At 39.2% G+C, this 15614-nt stretch overlaps 1 protein-coding gene across 1 annotated transcript; it reads left to right on the top strand.

Moving 5' to 3' along the window:
* Positions 1 to 14349: 14349 nt before the first annotated feature.
* Positions 14350 to 15338, top strand: LOC147611865 (germin-like protein 5-1). The gene has a single exon (XM_086783741.1). It carries the CDS (start codon positions 14410 to 14412, stop codon positions 15097 to 15099), a length of 690 nt encoding a protein of 229 aa, XP_086639867.1. The 5' UTR covers positions 14350 to 14409; the 3' UTR covers positions 15100 to 15338.
* Positions 15339 to 15614: the final 276 nt, after the last annotated feature.

Below are 15614 nucleotides of genomic sequence, written 5' to 3'. Positions count from 1 at the left end.
GTAGGGGAAATTCTATTGGGGTTTCTTGTAGGGTTGATCTTTAGGATTTGCCTCAGGGTAAGATCTCTTTTGAGGCTTAGGTTTGTCAGTCCTCATTTCTTTCACAAGGGGGTTTGCTCGTATGAGAGCATCCTGTAATGTTCTTGGCCTCATTGCTTCAAGGCGGGAATCTAAGGGTTCATTTAACCCGTGGTGGCAGAAGGAAGTAGTCATAGCTGGGGCATACTTCGAAAGAGTGATAAATTTGGAATACTAGTCAAGAGTTAAGCTCCACTGCCTAAGACAAAAACTCATTCATCTTTATGGATTCATGGGATGGGGGAAGATATCTTTCCTTCATGGCCTGCTTGATGTCTTCACACATTTGAGAATGCTCGGTGACTCCCTTGTCACGGCACCACTATTTCCACCAGATTTTAGCATCTCCGATGAGGCAAAACCATGCAAGCATAGACTGATTTGCTACTCCAGTACCGGCAGCAGCAGCAGAGGAATAATTGTCCATCGCTTCAATCCAGGCTTCAGCATCCTTCTCAATCTTTGAACCTTCTCCTTTAAAGGAGGGACGTTGCATTTGCTTGAGCAGGAGCTTCTTCTCATGGATATCAGTGTAAAGCGCATTGGGAAGTGGAGGTTATTCGTCTCCTGGCCATCATTGTAAAAACAATTTTAAGATTACAAGATTCATACTTGCACAACGCTTATTTTGGAGAGTAAAACATTGAAATCATTTTATTTCCAAATATTTGCAAGAACGAGTTTTATTACAAAGATCTGAGACTAATATAATTAGTCTTATTTGTCATCAAGGAAAATTCCTAAGCTTGACTATGACATAAGGGTAGAGCGGTCCACATAGGTGAAGTATGGGGGTTCCACTATAGTTTCTAAGACTCGAAAAACTGATGGTAAGGGTGGTAGACTTTGGATTGGGGTAGGTCCCAACACAGCTACTCTATTAGCAGGTAAGATCTGCATCACTCGATCATACACCCAGCAATCCTGAGGTATGTGAATCCCATCTATAGTCACAGAGGTGTCGGCCCTGGGAGTACCGAGACGAGCCAAAATAAATGGATCATCTTCAACTTTTCAATCCAGCAAATCCGCTTTAGGTCGGTGGTAAGGTTCCCAATTCGATCCACTCAGATGAAGAAACATCTCGGCCCACGACTCCAAAAATCTCTACCCCATCCTCTTTCGATACGAGAGAAATGGGGTAGGGACATCTTCTCTAGTATCTGCACCATGGTGTCACAGAACTCGAAATTTGAGGAGTGACTAAGTAGTCTTGAAGATGCATTGGAAAACTAGGAACTTCGAGTAGGCATCTTCCTCTTCCTACAATCATTCAAACATCAATTCAACTTGTTTTTAGTAAGATGTTTTTATTAATTAGCATTATGTTCGGTAAAACATACATTGCAAAACAGTCCTTAAATGGCAAGTCCTAGGAGCTAAGATCGGCTCTAATACCAATTGTAAGGTTCCCCCTTCCAAAATAGGGAAAACACTTAAGATAGTCCACTAAGTCTTAACTTGGAGAAAATTTCCTATTCATCGACACCTTGACCATGCAGAGATTCAAGGGTATGATTCATAGGTAAGACCTAGTCCTATCCTACAGGGGGAGCATGATCTTCTAAAAATCAAATCACCCATAGGGTAATTGATCATAAATTGGGCAACCACTAGTCTTGATTTCTAGAGGCAACGCTTTTTTCCTCATCCGTGCAAGGCATAGCCGCTGGCCTAGTCTTCTAAAATAGAATTGCCCAAGAACCTATTTATCTAGCATAGGGCTTTCACTTAATCTGTTGGAAAGCTACCCAACTAATCGGGTCCACCCGTCCGTAGGATGGTGCCGTTGGGGCATTCCATCCTCCCACTTTCCACCCTACTCACGTGTCAATTTGTCTTCTAATTAATCCTACCACACTATTTGACATAAATAAACATGTTCCTTAATTAAGGCCCTTTCACAAGGTTTGTTAAAATAGCGTTTTTCCACAGTACAATAATGCCAAAGACAAGATTTATAAAAAAAGTTTATACATGAATCAATTTCATACAAGCCAAACCGGCTCTCTTATTCTTTTCCTTTATACTGCCGATGATCTAGAATTCGGCCTTCCAGCCTCTACATGCTAGGCAAAACCCTACCGGACCATACACCTCATCGCCGGCCGTTGGACGAGGACTCAAGCCAACGTGTTGCCCCCCTCTCAGGCTCCGTCGCTCGATCCTCCCGCCCCTCAAAGGGATGTCTGCACACTAGGGTGGGCTTATTCACCGCACTAGCCCTAGCCCTAAGAACTAGACAACATCATAATCTCTCACCTCAATCGGGCAAACCTTATTCTCCCAATGGTATGAGGGATACCTTGGGCCATTCCCAGGCTTTGCTAACGACGCTGCCCGGCTATACAAGCACAGAACGGAGTTAGCGTCGAAGCCAAGAAAAAATTGCACTCTTTAAAGATAACAATTTCAATACAATTTATTGAATAGAGCAAGATAACAATTTCAAAACAATTCATTGAATACAGCATCACTTCAAATCATAGCTTCATACGATTTTATTTCATTGTTTTAAAAGGAAAAGGGGTTGTTGCAAGATCAGGGTGTCCAGTTTTGTCCAGTTTGTGCTGGACTGGGACAATTCTTGGACAACAAATTTGGGGGGGAAAGGTACTTTAAACGAGATCAAGAAACTAATAGAAAATACACATACACTCAAATTTACTCTCAATATAACTTAAATTAATATAAATTAGTCTAATTTATTAAAATTAACCAAAAATATGATAAAACAATAAAAAAATGATGTTTTCATACTTAGAGTGATCTAAATTTTTTTTCATAGATGCACCAATACAAGTACACTAGTCCCTATAGGTTTTAGATTATTTACATCAAAATTGTAATTTTACTAATTAGATTATTAGTATTTGCAGGCCTTCTGATAGCCTGGAAGAATTTTAAAAAAGAGATCATTAAAAATTGAACCATTGGATTTGCAATTTTGACTAACCATCACATTCTACCAATGTCTCACTATCTACCACTCTCTTGATCTACAAGATTATCCATTTTTAAGTGGTAGTTATTGTGGGTGCAAAAAGTGGCATATATTATAACACTTTAAAGACCATGAAATATTTAAATAAAATAGATAAATAGCTTAAAAATTTCTCAAAAAATCAAGTTAAGCTCTATATTATATGAAGATCTAAGATGCAAAGTGGAAATCTCATATGAGTTTATATGTGAAAGATATTAGCATTTTATGGAACCGGCCCAAATTTGGGACATGGTGTATACATTGAGCTTGTACCTAAGGAAATGAGGACTTTTAACTATCTAATGCTTAATTAGATTATGCAACTATATTCCCAACTTTGCATGTGACGTTCCAACAAAAGAACTTGAAAGGAAATTCCTTCGTTAGCTAGGAGAGATTGGCCACTAAAGGTAAATTAATGCCTGTTTTTTACTATTTACAGGGTGCCTGAGTGGACAAAACTGGGCACCCTGATCCTGCAACCACCCAAAGATACACATTTATTAACACTAATATTTTAAAAAAAACTCTTCTTTAAAAGATAACCAAGCTAACTTGGCCACCATTTCCTTGAGGAGCTTGTAACGGGAGGGTTGGGGCCGCATTAGGAGCATCTTCTCTAATCTCTATGTTGCGTGTTCCTCCCGAGGTAATATTTTGACGTTTTCGGGATGGGGCCATCTTGGATGTCGCCTTGTAGGGCTTGCTGAAAAGTGGCAAATGAGGGGTGTTGAGAGGGCGGTAGCACTGCAGCAAGTACACTGCGCAGGGACAGATGGCGACACGACAGAGTAGTATGAGCTATGCAGAAATGCGTGCTGTGTTCATGGAGCACCCTAGGGATTTATATAGCTGTGGGGTACGGGTGGGGGCGCTACGCAAAGCAAGGTCGAAAGAACGATGTGTCGGCAAAGGCTATAGATCAGTGGCCTGCATGGCTCTGGGGGAAAGGTACGGTGGTGGTTAACAGGGAAAGGGTGGTACGCATGTACCTTATCTGGTTAGAGACAGCATGAGTGTCCCTGTAGCGGTGCGTGTGGACCACATAGTGGGAGGAGGACCTTTGGTTCTTGTGCGGCCATCATATGGGCACCCTGGTAAGTGTGTATGATCTCCTTTTTTGGGATGCCGACCTCGATTTACGTGTCGGACTGCCCGGGGGACATTTTTTTTTTGCCCGGGATGTTCCCCTAGTTGTTGGGGTGTAGACTGCCCATTCGTCGATCGGACGCCCGGTCGTGCATTTATTAAGGTTTAAAGGTCGTCTTCTTAACTAGAAATAACCAAAATTTGCGTATAAGCTTGATTCGGTGTCCGTTTTGGATGCTGTAAAATCCTATATTAGGGTAAAATCATGCGCAGATTCCAAATTTGGGCTCCAGATTTGAAGAGTCTAAGTAGAAATGGCACATTTAATAAAATAATTAATTTTTATACCATAAAAACTCGTAAATTCATCTATTACATGGACATTTCTTTATTAGTGAAGATGGATATGTTACATCCATCAACTCTGCATGAATGGAAAAATGTAGAGTGCTTAAGTGGAAAGCTAAATGTTTTACATATAGAGATAGGTGCCTTTATCTATGAAAACAAGAGTGCAAGCGAATTGGCATCTCAGAATGTTCGCTTTTATGATTCCACATATGTTGTGGAGAGACATAGTTTGGAGTACATTCCACTACCACCATTGTCTAGCTACTAGGAATGGTATAATCGTAGCTTAGACATGTTAGAAGCATGTAGGGTAAAGATAAAAACTGATGTTCATGCTGCCATGAAACCCTCCACAGGCTCTAGAGATGTGTATCTAAGTTGGTTTGTACCATTTGGTTTGTTTGCACATTTGTTTGGATCCTGTGAAGTAGTAAAGAAAACTAAGATTATGTATCAATGCAAGTGTCCATCTAAGGATTGGATGAATCAGTTACTAGGTGAGTCATGGCATCTCAAGAGAACTCACGATGATGATATCATTGAGTGCAGAATCACTGTGTCAGATGTTACCTGTAAGGTAAGATTACACTGCTATTGATTGTTTATAGTTTTTATTCATAAGTACTTCATTGCAAGACACAGATCATTGATTGTTGTTGGTGTTTTTATGTTTGTTTATTTTTTATGACAGGTACTTCATTATTGCAAGATAAACTTTGTGCATTTGCTTCAAGTATAGGAGGTCGCGACTTCTACGAGGGGAGTGGCTCAGCTTGGACCAAGACATGCAAGATGGCATGCATTAAGCATTCATTGATGTGAATATTCTTTGGGAGGGTCATGAACCTTTTAGCGTTAATGTAGAAAGTCATTGGCCCCTTATTTTTCCGAGGCAGGAAATCCAACTCATGTCCAGTGACCCTTGTAATTTTTATTTCAAGTTGGATGGTAGGAAGGTTGGAAGTCAAAGTGAACATTGCAAAACATGCAAGCAGTGTGTTGCTCCACACATCCTTGAAATTGTAGAGTCCATGTAATTCTTATTCTTCAAGTAAATATTAAAAACTGTTTCTCTAAAAGTGTTGTAAATTTAATTTTATTTTATTTTCATAAATTATAGTGGTTTTTTAAGTCTACTGTGTTTTGAACCCATTAATATGTAAGAAAATAAGGATAAGTATAAGTAAGTATAATTATAAATATAAGTATAAATATACATTTTAGTGTAAACAATAATATAATTAATTATCCTAGAAATATAAATATGATTTATGATTTCTTATATTTTAATGAAGTGTCATTAATTTTAAGTCTATGGATATAAGTATAAAAATAAATATAACTTTAAGTATATATTTAAGTGTAAATAATACTATAAGTACCTTTGTAAATAATATAATATTATAATAATAATAATAATAATAATAATATGTAACAAGAAATAGAAGTATGATTTATTATTTATTATATTTTATTAAAGTGTCCTTTTTTTACTAAAGTATAAACATAAGGTATTAAAATAAATATGAGTTTATAGATATTTTTAAGTACAATAATAAACATAAGTATAAATTGCATCCATCTAGCCTCACGAAACCCAAAGTCATGACCCACCACTAGCTTCATTGAGTGCCATCACCATTGAAGGGGTGGAGTACCTCCTCGTGCAAGATGTGTTAGAGCTCTTATAGTTTTAATGAAATAAATATTACTCCATTAAAATTTTTATAAAATATATATTACTTTATGAAAGTTTTAATGAAATAATATATAAATTTATATTTATAAGTATAAGTAGGGGTTATTTTCATTCACTTCTATTGCATTCTCTAGCTCTCACTTTCTATCCATCTTGCTTGTTACTCCCTTTACGCCTTCACCATGGCTTCTCATCATGATGCGTTCGCAGATGCGTTCACAGTGTGGATGAGTGCAACCCGTTTACGGTCAGATGTGGGACTAGATTTACCCTAGGTTTTGTTATAGTGTTGAGCTAGAGAATATATTTAGGACTCTAGAGCCCGATAGCTCAGTGCTTGCATATTTTTACGCGGGATGTGATGATATCACATTTTTATCCCTAACTCCATTGCTTGGTGGATAACCCTAGAGTTCCTCTTCTCCAACCATGAAGAGTGGTGACAACCATAGAAAGGTTGTGCAAAGAGCACTTGCACATGTTCCTCCCCTCCCCCTTCCGATCTACCTTTGTGCCCCTCACTTTTGAGTCGGCAGACCCGATTGATCTCATAGAGCGGGATATTGCCTTTGTTATTTGTATATTATGCTCTGATTTTGAAGAGAAAAATGATAAGGAGCCAGTGGTGCCTCTTCTCACCTATGAAGAGAAGGAGTCAGAGGAGACAGTCCTGGATAAGCAAGAGGACAAGGCATGTAGCTTGTCTTTGCACTTGTCGACTATCCACTAGGAGGCAGCCCATCTTACTAAGAATGCAAAACTTGCATCATTGAGTGCCATCACTATGGATGGCACTCAATGCAAGATGTCCTTGAGGTATTGGATTTGAGGGAGGAAGAGTTATACTGCCACCTTGTCCGGGATGTTGATGAAGACCTCATTGACTTTGACACTTTAGATGTCCCTCCACAAGAAACTGAGATTGGCTAGTACGATGACGTGAGCATGGATAATGTCTTTGCAATCATCCACATCCAAAGAAGTGTTGCAAAAGCTGCTCTTGACTATGATATCTCAGATGATGTAGAATTTGAGAGGAGCTCTTTGGACCTCGACCACGCATTGACCTCTCAAACCCTCTACATGGTGATAGAGCGAGCACTAGGGTAGACCTAGATATCCACATCCAAAGAAGTGTTGCAAAAGCTGCTCTTGACTATGATATCTCAGATGATGCAGAATTTGAGAGGAGCTCTTTGGACCTCTCGAACCCTCTACATGGTGATAGAGCGAGCACTAGGGTAGACCTAGACTCAACAGTCGGGAAACAGAATGATGAGGCTGAGAGGGTACATAATTTTTTTAAAAAATCTTCCTGAAAATTTCTATGTGGGGTCTCAAGGTCCTAGGGACCCCACACATGTAATCTGGCATGCATCGAGGCCATCCAGGCATGCCAGCCGAAGGCTGGCAAGGATGGCCTTGATTCTACATCACCAGCCTTCGGCTAGCATGGCTGGAGGGCCCCGATGCATGCCAAATTACATATGTGGGGTCCCCAGGCCCTTGAGGCCCCAGCTTGGGGGGTGCACTAATAGAAAAACCTTGGTATATCACGTGCATTCAGGAGGTATTTAAAAAACCCCTTAACTAAAATTTTTCCCCCAATAAAAAAACCCTCGTTACTTATGAACTAGCGGATTTTTTTTCTAAAGTTGAATTAAAAAACCCCTCATGTTAATGTAATTTTGTTAATTTTTCTCAATGTATCTAATTAAAAAACCCCTCCTGTTGAACTCATGTGGTACACTATTATTTTTTGAGGTGAACCCCTCGAGGGCAAAATTGTATGCAAAATTGTATTTTGGAATAATTTTTGATATTTTATTTTTGCATGCAAATATTTTCTTTAAGAAATTGTATATGTCGACGATGAGTTTGCATCAAGAGCTGGTGGAACAAGGGGTGGTGGAGGAAGACTCTAGGATGCAGCTTTGAAGAAGTATATTGGCAAGATCTTCCAAGACATCATTGTCATTCACAAAGTATGCTCCCTTGATGGACAAGTCTCTCTCATGAAGATCAAGGCTTTAACAAAGGGTGCTGCATTCAAGTCCATGCCTGTGAAATCAAGCTTAGAAGTTGGTTCTTGTGAAGTTCTCCAAGCTCCTATATTTGTTCGAAGCTCAGCGTGGAGAGAAGATTCATTTACTTGTTGGCCTAGGCCTTGCTACAACTGGGAAGATTGATATTCATGCTATCCAACTCGAGCTTGAAGGAAATTTTATTGTAATTCCTTTGCTCAAAGCTCCTACTGACTCTGCTAAGCCTAGTACTAAGAGGTGCAGAGTTTAGGGTTTTTGTACTTGCTTCTATGTCATGATGTAATAGTTTCTATATTAATAAAAATATATTTTTAAAGTTTTGTTATATTCGTGCAATTAACAAATAATATTTAATCATTAATTTAAAATTAAAATCACAATACAATTATGATTGCTAGACATAATCAAGTAGACACTTGGCAAGGATCAAAAAAAAATATTTTCATTAACGCATTTACATCATGATTACATGAGATTACATTGTGGCATATACATGAGATTACAAGATCTCTCTAAATCTACGGCTCATCACCATAATCTTCCCTCCACTTCCGCATGCGTAGAACTAGCCGCATATCTTTGTTGTCAGTGATGGTGACTGTCTTGGCATGGACTGTTACGTACACTATATCACCAAACATGTCCACCAAAAAAGCTTCCGTAGCCTCTTGAAGAGCTTCCAAAAAGCAACTGTTGTCCATTGTGTGGGAGCCTCACTATTGTCAACCTGAGGATGCCATTGAGATAACCGACTCGCATTCAAATCATCCATGATCTCCCTAACGAGGAGATGAAAAGGTCTCCTCGGGATGAGAAGGTCTGTCATCTTCTTATACTTTCTTATTTCTCAAAGAGCGATAGTGCCACGTCTCCACCGACATTTGCGATGTGTGGGTAGTGCTCGGGGCTTGACCTTCATAGGATCAATCCTCCTGGAAGTGTGCTTGGTGCGAGCCATGTTCTTAAAGAAGATAAAACAAGAATAGAATGAAAATGAAAGACTCTAAACTTATATTTATAACTTCAAAAACTGAAAATATAACTTATATTTATATTTTTATAGAATAAAAATAAATAACTCTTAATTTTTTTAGTAATTTTTATTATATTTAATAATTTCCTTATTTATAAGAGCCCCTCTAATGCAACATCTCACTAATTCCCTAGGGTTTCTAGAACTTTGTTCTATATTTAAAGTAATCTAATTTTTAGAGTAATTTTTATTATATTCTTTTAGTAAAGACAAAAATTTTAAAATTTCTAAATTCATTGAAATTTTATACACTTATAGTCTTACATGCATACATGCATACATGCATACATGTTGTGTGAAAAATCCTAAATCCATATAAGGCATGTGAACAAAAAATTAATGCTTTCGATAAACTTGAAAAACTATACGAGAGAAAAAGATAATAACACCCAAGATATTGAGAAAGAAACATCAAATTGTACTTGTATTAAAAACACTTCTCATAGATTACAAGTACATTGAAACACAGGTTTACAATGCATCATATGATTTACTCAAATCATATTATCCATGTTTAAACTGAAGGCATCACCATGTTTAAACTGAAGGCATCACCATTATTATGAATCCTTCGTACAAGTCTCAAATCCTTATCCATAAGAGTGATGCACTTCGCATGAATAGCGGCCAACTGACCATCATGCATGAGGTCCAGCTACTTCTTGAAGATCTAGTAATGCTTGGGCTAACCATCAGTGCACATTGTTGATTGTAGAACTAAGTCTTGCATAGAACCTATTACGAGACATTCGCGGTGGAGATCTTGTAGTATCTCTCTCACCAATCTTGCAAATGGCACCCTTGGTATGACTAAGTTTATACTTTTCTGATACTTCCTTATTTCTCGAAGAGTAGAAGTGCCTAGTCTCTATCTACGCTTCTTGTTACGTGGCGGATGTGGATGTGTTAAACCTGTAGTAGTGCCTCCTGGATTGTCAGATTGAGTGCGCTCACTATCAGTCTCCGTTGGTATATTGACCTAGGGCTGTGTTGGGCGAGTCTTAGTAGGGTTCCTCTTAGCAGCTTGCTTGGTGCATGCCATGCCTTGAAAGCTAGAAGACTACAAAATGTAAATGTCTCACCACTTAATAAGCACTTATAAGTAATAGTTTAGTCAACTTTAAAAGTAACACAACTATTCACACAAAAGTATGCATATACTCACACACATAAAATCATTTAATATTATGGTTATAGTTAGTGAGATTATAGGTGATATATCACATTGGTTATAGTTAGTGAGATTATGGTTATAGTTAGTGAGATTATGGGTGATATATCACATTGGTTTACAAGCTCTATGTGAAAGCCATTTTGGTTTAGTAGAGTAATACTTGCATCAATAAAAATTACAGAGTTTCAACTTGCATTTGCTCGTTTGAAACACTTGACTCTCGGGCTTTCCACTTGCTTCCCTCTCTTTCTTGAGTTCTCAACCATTCAGCATTTTGGTTTAGTAGAGTAATACTTGCATCAATAAAAATTACAGAGTTTCAACTTACATTTGCTCGTTTGAAACACTTGACTCTCGGGCTTTCCACTTGCTTCCCTCTCTTTCTTGAGTTCTCAACCATTCAGCATGTTTCTCTCTACTTGATGAATTCTCAAATCGTGCCTTTCTAACCTCACATGACTTTGTGTATTTCTTGTGATCCATTGGACATAGGTTTCTTCTCCTTTAATCTTATTACTATCTTTCTATACCACCGTAGAAGTAATTATTTCATTGGATTGACATCATAGATTCCACCTCCATGAGTAGTTGTCTTTTGGAAAGCGCATCGTGGTTGCCAATGAGATTGCTCCATGCCATGTGTAGACCATATCGCTAAACTTCCTTCATTTGCAAAGTAAGGACCATGAGCATGCAATATATGCTACATCAATAAACAATGTAACCATAGTTAGTCTCTAAAACTATATAAATTAATTGTAATGTCACACTTACCATGTAATGTGTTATACTACTTGAAGTCCAGGATTCAACAACTGATGCATACAATATACCAATCACCTCCTTAAACTCCTTGGAATCATCTGGTCCAAATGTTATCTTCTACAAAAGCACTACCAATTTATCATGAGCAATCCACATATTTTATTTTGCTACTCTAGTCTTTCCTCCATTGCTTCGATCAGGAATGGCCATAAGTAACTTTTTCCATACTTCATATTTCTTTGGTTGTTGTACTAGTAGTTCTCCATTTTTATTTCGTGGTGCAGAGAGGAATTTCCTTGCTTTTGAGCCACCAAAGCAAGGCTTGCATGGTACATTGCCGCTTGCTCCTTTTTTTAATCCTTCTTTGTTTCTACCCGGCCTCGATTTAAACCCATACTAGATAATACTTCTTCCACCCTTTTACACGTTTCTTGGGCATTAGAAGCAGGCTGCATTTTATAAGAAAAACACACATATTCATAAACCAATTTGTCTATGATCCTCACTAGTGCATGCAAAGTGCAAAAGTGTACTCTTGTCAAGGGGATGTCAAGAATAGGATCCCACGTAGGATCTACTCGTACCATTTGGACCCCATGGCAAACAAATTGATCACGTGTAGGACACCCTTCTCTTCCTATTTCTTCCCATTGTTTCTTCCCATTCTCATCTTTCTTTCTAGACCGCATACAATATATGCAAGGAAACTCTGCATTTGCTATATTTGACACACCAAACATGCACTTCAAAGTTTTGAGATCTCCAGCAAGGTGCCATTCCACTTGATACTCACCATAACCTTCCATGTGCAAACTTTCACCATGATTTTGATGTTGCACTGTATTAGGTATCTCTGTTAAGTTAAATAAAATCTTCAAAATCTCATGATCTTCGTTTGGTACTTCAAATGCAGCAAGCTACCAAATTTCATTTTCAAACTATGGGCAAGATGTTAGGATCTAGTGCTCTATTCATGAGAGTTAGACTAACATATTCTACTTTTGACCTTCGATAACCTCACTTTCATCAAGCTTCAAAACAAATTTTAGCTTGTCTCCACATTTTGCAACAGATATACTGTTGTAACAAATTTTAGCTTGCTCCTTTTTTTTTCATCCTTCTTTGTTTTTACCCGGCCTCGATGTAAACCCATACCAGATAATACTTCTCCCACCCTTTTACATGTTTCTTGGGCATTAGAAGCAGGCTGCATTTTATAAGAAAAACACACATATTCATAAACCAATTTGTCTATGATCCTCACTAGTGCATGCAAAGTGCAAAAGTGTACTCTTGTCAAGGGGATGTCAAGAATAGGATCCCACTTAGGATCTACTCGTACCATTTGGACCCCACGGCAAACAAATTGATCACGTGTAGGACACCCTTCTCTTCCTATTTCTTCCCATTGTTTCTTCCCATTCTCATCTTTCTTTCTAGACCGCATACAATATATGCAAGGAAACTCTGCATTTACTGCATTTGACACACCAAACATGCACTTCAAAGTTTTGAGATCTCCAACAAGGTGCCATTCCACTTGATACTCACCATAACCTTCTGTGTGCAAACTTTCACCAAGATTTTGACATTGCATTGTATTAGGTATCTTTGTCAAGTTAAAGACAATCTTCAAAATCTCATGATCTTCTTTTGGTACGTCAAATGCAGCAAGCCATCAAATTTCATTCTCAGACTGTAGGCAAGATGTTAGGATCTAGTGCTCTATTCATGAGAGTTAGACTAACACATTCTAGCTTCTGACCTTTGATAGTCTCACTTTCATCAAGCTTCAAAGCAAATTTTAGCTTGCCTCATATACTGTAAAATTTTACCATTAGAGATTGTAACTTGTATACATCTAATACAAAATTGTTATTTGTGTGCAAGACAAACAGCACTTCCTTTGATCCATACTCATATACATGTCTGTGACATAAGTGCATTGGCTCACCAATCAATTGTTTCACCTTACTGTTTAATGATTGTCGTTCTTGCACCACATGAAATGGTTTAGGAAGAGGCAATACCCTTTTCTTTTGCAACACTTTTTTAAACCTTGTATCTAAATGTTTGTATATCATGAGGGTCAGTTTGTGAGTCCAATTTTTTCCTAATGGTAGATCTTCAAAGGGCTTTTATAGTCCAAATTGCATGAATGTGTCTTCCTTAGGCTATCGAGAGCCTACTGACTGGCAAGCTATTGGGCATGGTCATAATAATGGCTACATGTATAGCTTTTTGAGGCCTACCCATACGATTGTTCATAAAAGTACGTTGTCTATGGACCAAGATATGTTAAATATTACGATTATATAATTGTAAAGCTTTTTTTAATTTCAAATCCAAAGTTGTTAATGGGTTTTTATGTATTATTTAGGTACATGTCAACCCGATCTATCATGAACCCAACAAGTTCGCACTTTTGCTACACTAGAGTGAAGATGTTGCATAATTTGTTTACTACTTGGTAATGTAAGTCAAGTTGCGATTATTGATGTTATAATACCCACCATTCTTGTCCCAAAGTGTAAGCTTTGGTGGGACATTGGCATTAGATGGTGAGGGAGATGAGTAGAAAGGGAAAATATTCACATTCCAATTAGGGCAGTTGAGCATTTGAGGGAAATTATGCCCAACCAAGGGTGAGGCTACGCGTTTGCATAAAACCAGTTGTGCGCGACTCATGAATTTTATGGTGTGCCAGTGTTGGTGAAGGAGAATGTGTTGAAGTAAATAAGGACTATAAACCGACTTACCGGCCGTTCTCATTTCAGAGTTTGGGCGACGTATAAATGAACGGCCCAAATTATTAGAAGTCACACACTGCCAGTGTCGGTGATGGTGGTAGATAATGTGGTGACGTGAAGTATGAACTCACAGATTAATGGAAGGGCTCGCTCTTCGTGCCAAATTGAAGCACGGTTGTGCAAACGTTTCAAAGCTTGGAAAGAAAAAGCATAAAATCAGGCGCTTGTGTTGACAGGAGGCCACTTCCATGGTGGGTGGTGAGTGGTACACGTTCTGCAGCTGGCTTGTTTCCATGGTGGGTGGTGCCGAATAAGACTTATCATCTGAAATCTTGATAGCGCCACCGTATCTGCTTCTACATCACTACCGTTATAAGTAGCGGCTGGCAGTGATGAGCCGAGCTCAGCAAAGCAACAGCCACCTAGCTTTCTGCCCACCATGGCGTTTTCTAATTACAGTGATCCTCCCCTCCTCTTGTTAATGGTGCTTGCACTAGTCCTATCACTTGGCCCTTCGCTTCCCGTGCAGGCCAACGACGCAGACGCTCTCCAGGACATCTGTGTCGCAGACATCCAGTCCGCAATCAAGGTGAACGGCTTCGTATGCAAGGATGCCGCCATTGCCACTGCGGAGGACTTCGCATCTTCGTTCATCGCCAAGGCGGGCAGCACATCCAACCCCTTGGGGTCGGCCGTCACTCTGGCCAACGTGGCCAACTTCCCGGGCGTCAACACCTTCGGCATCTCCATGGCCCGCATCGACTTCGCGGCGGGCGGCGGCCTCAACCCGCCGCACGTCCACCCTCGGGCGTCCGAGCTTCTGTACGTGGAGGAGGGATCCCTGTATGTGGGCTTTGTCACCACCGAAAACAAGCTCTTCTCCAAGACCGTAAGGCAGGGGGAGCTCTTCATCTTCCCCAAAGGGCTTGTGCACTTCCAGCTCAACGTGGGCGGCAACGAGCCCGCCGTGGCTATTTCCGCCCTCACCAGCCAGAACCCCGGCACCTCGCAGGTCGCCAAGGCCGCCTTCGCATCCAACCCGGCCATCGATGATGCGGTGCTGGCCAAGGCCTTCCAGATCAGCGACGAGGAGGTGGAGCATCTGAAGGACGTCATTCGCAAGACCTAGATTAATATAATAGGTACTGATCGAATAAGCATTCGCTAAACCTTTACTAACAGAAGTTAATATCAATTAGCCCTACTGACAGAGCAATATCTCGCTCAATCCCAGCTACAAAACAGAAGTTATATCTAGAAGAACCTGCGAAACAGACGTTATATCTAGAAGAATGTTTATCCTATGAAGTTGTTTTACGTAATGCTGACTTGATTTTCCAGCCAACTTATAATTAAATGGATTTTAAATTTTGCAGCGTTTTGAAATTGAGAAAGTGATATATGTGGTTAAAAAGGAGAATCATATTATAGAAGGCGTGTTCCCCAATCTAGAAAGCTAAATGCCTCCCTATAGACACGAAGTTCAGTTTTTGTTTTTTTGGAAATATTGGAGCATGTAATTCCTTACATGTGACTCTCTTATTAGTCAAAAACTAAACCTTGTTGGCTCACTAGATCCACCCTTTTTTTTTCTCAACCTTTTATGATCTTAGATTTTTGAGGCATCTATTTTAATCATGATTG

Source organism: Cibotium barometz, chromosome 46, assembly GCF_041138505.1.
Source record: "Cibotium barometz isolate CiBa-2024 chromosome 46, ASM4113850v1, whole genome shotgun sequence".
In the NCBI taxonomy this organism is placed as follows: Eukaryota; Viridiplantae; Streptophyta; class Polypodiopsida; order Cyatheales; family Cibotiaceae; genus Cibotium; species Cibotium barometz.
This window is presented reverse-complemented; position numbering and strand designations above follow the sequence as displayed.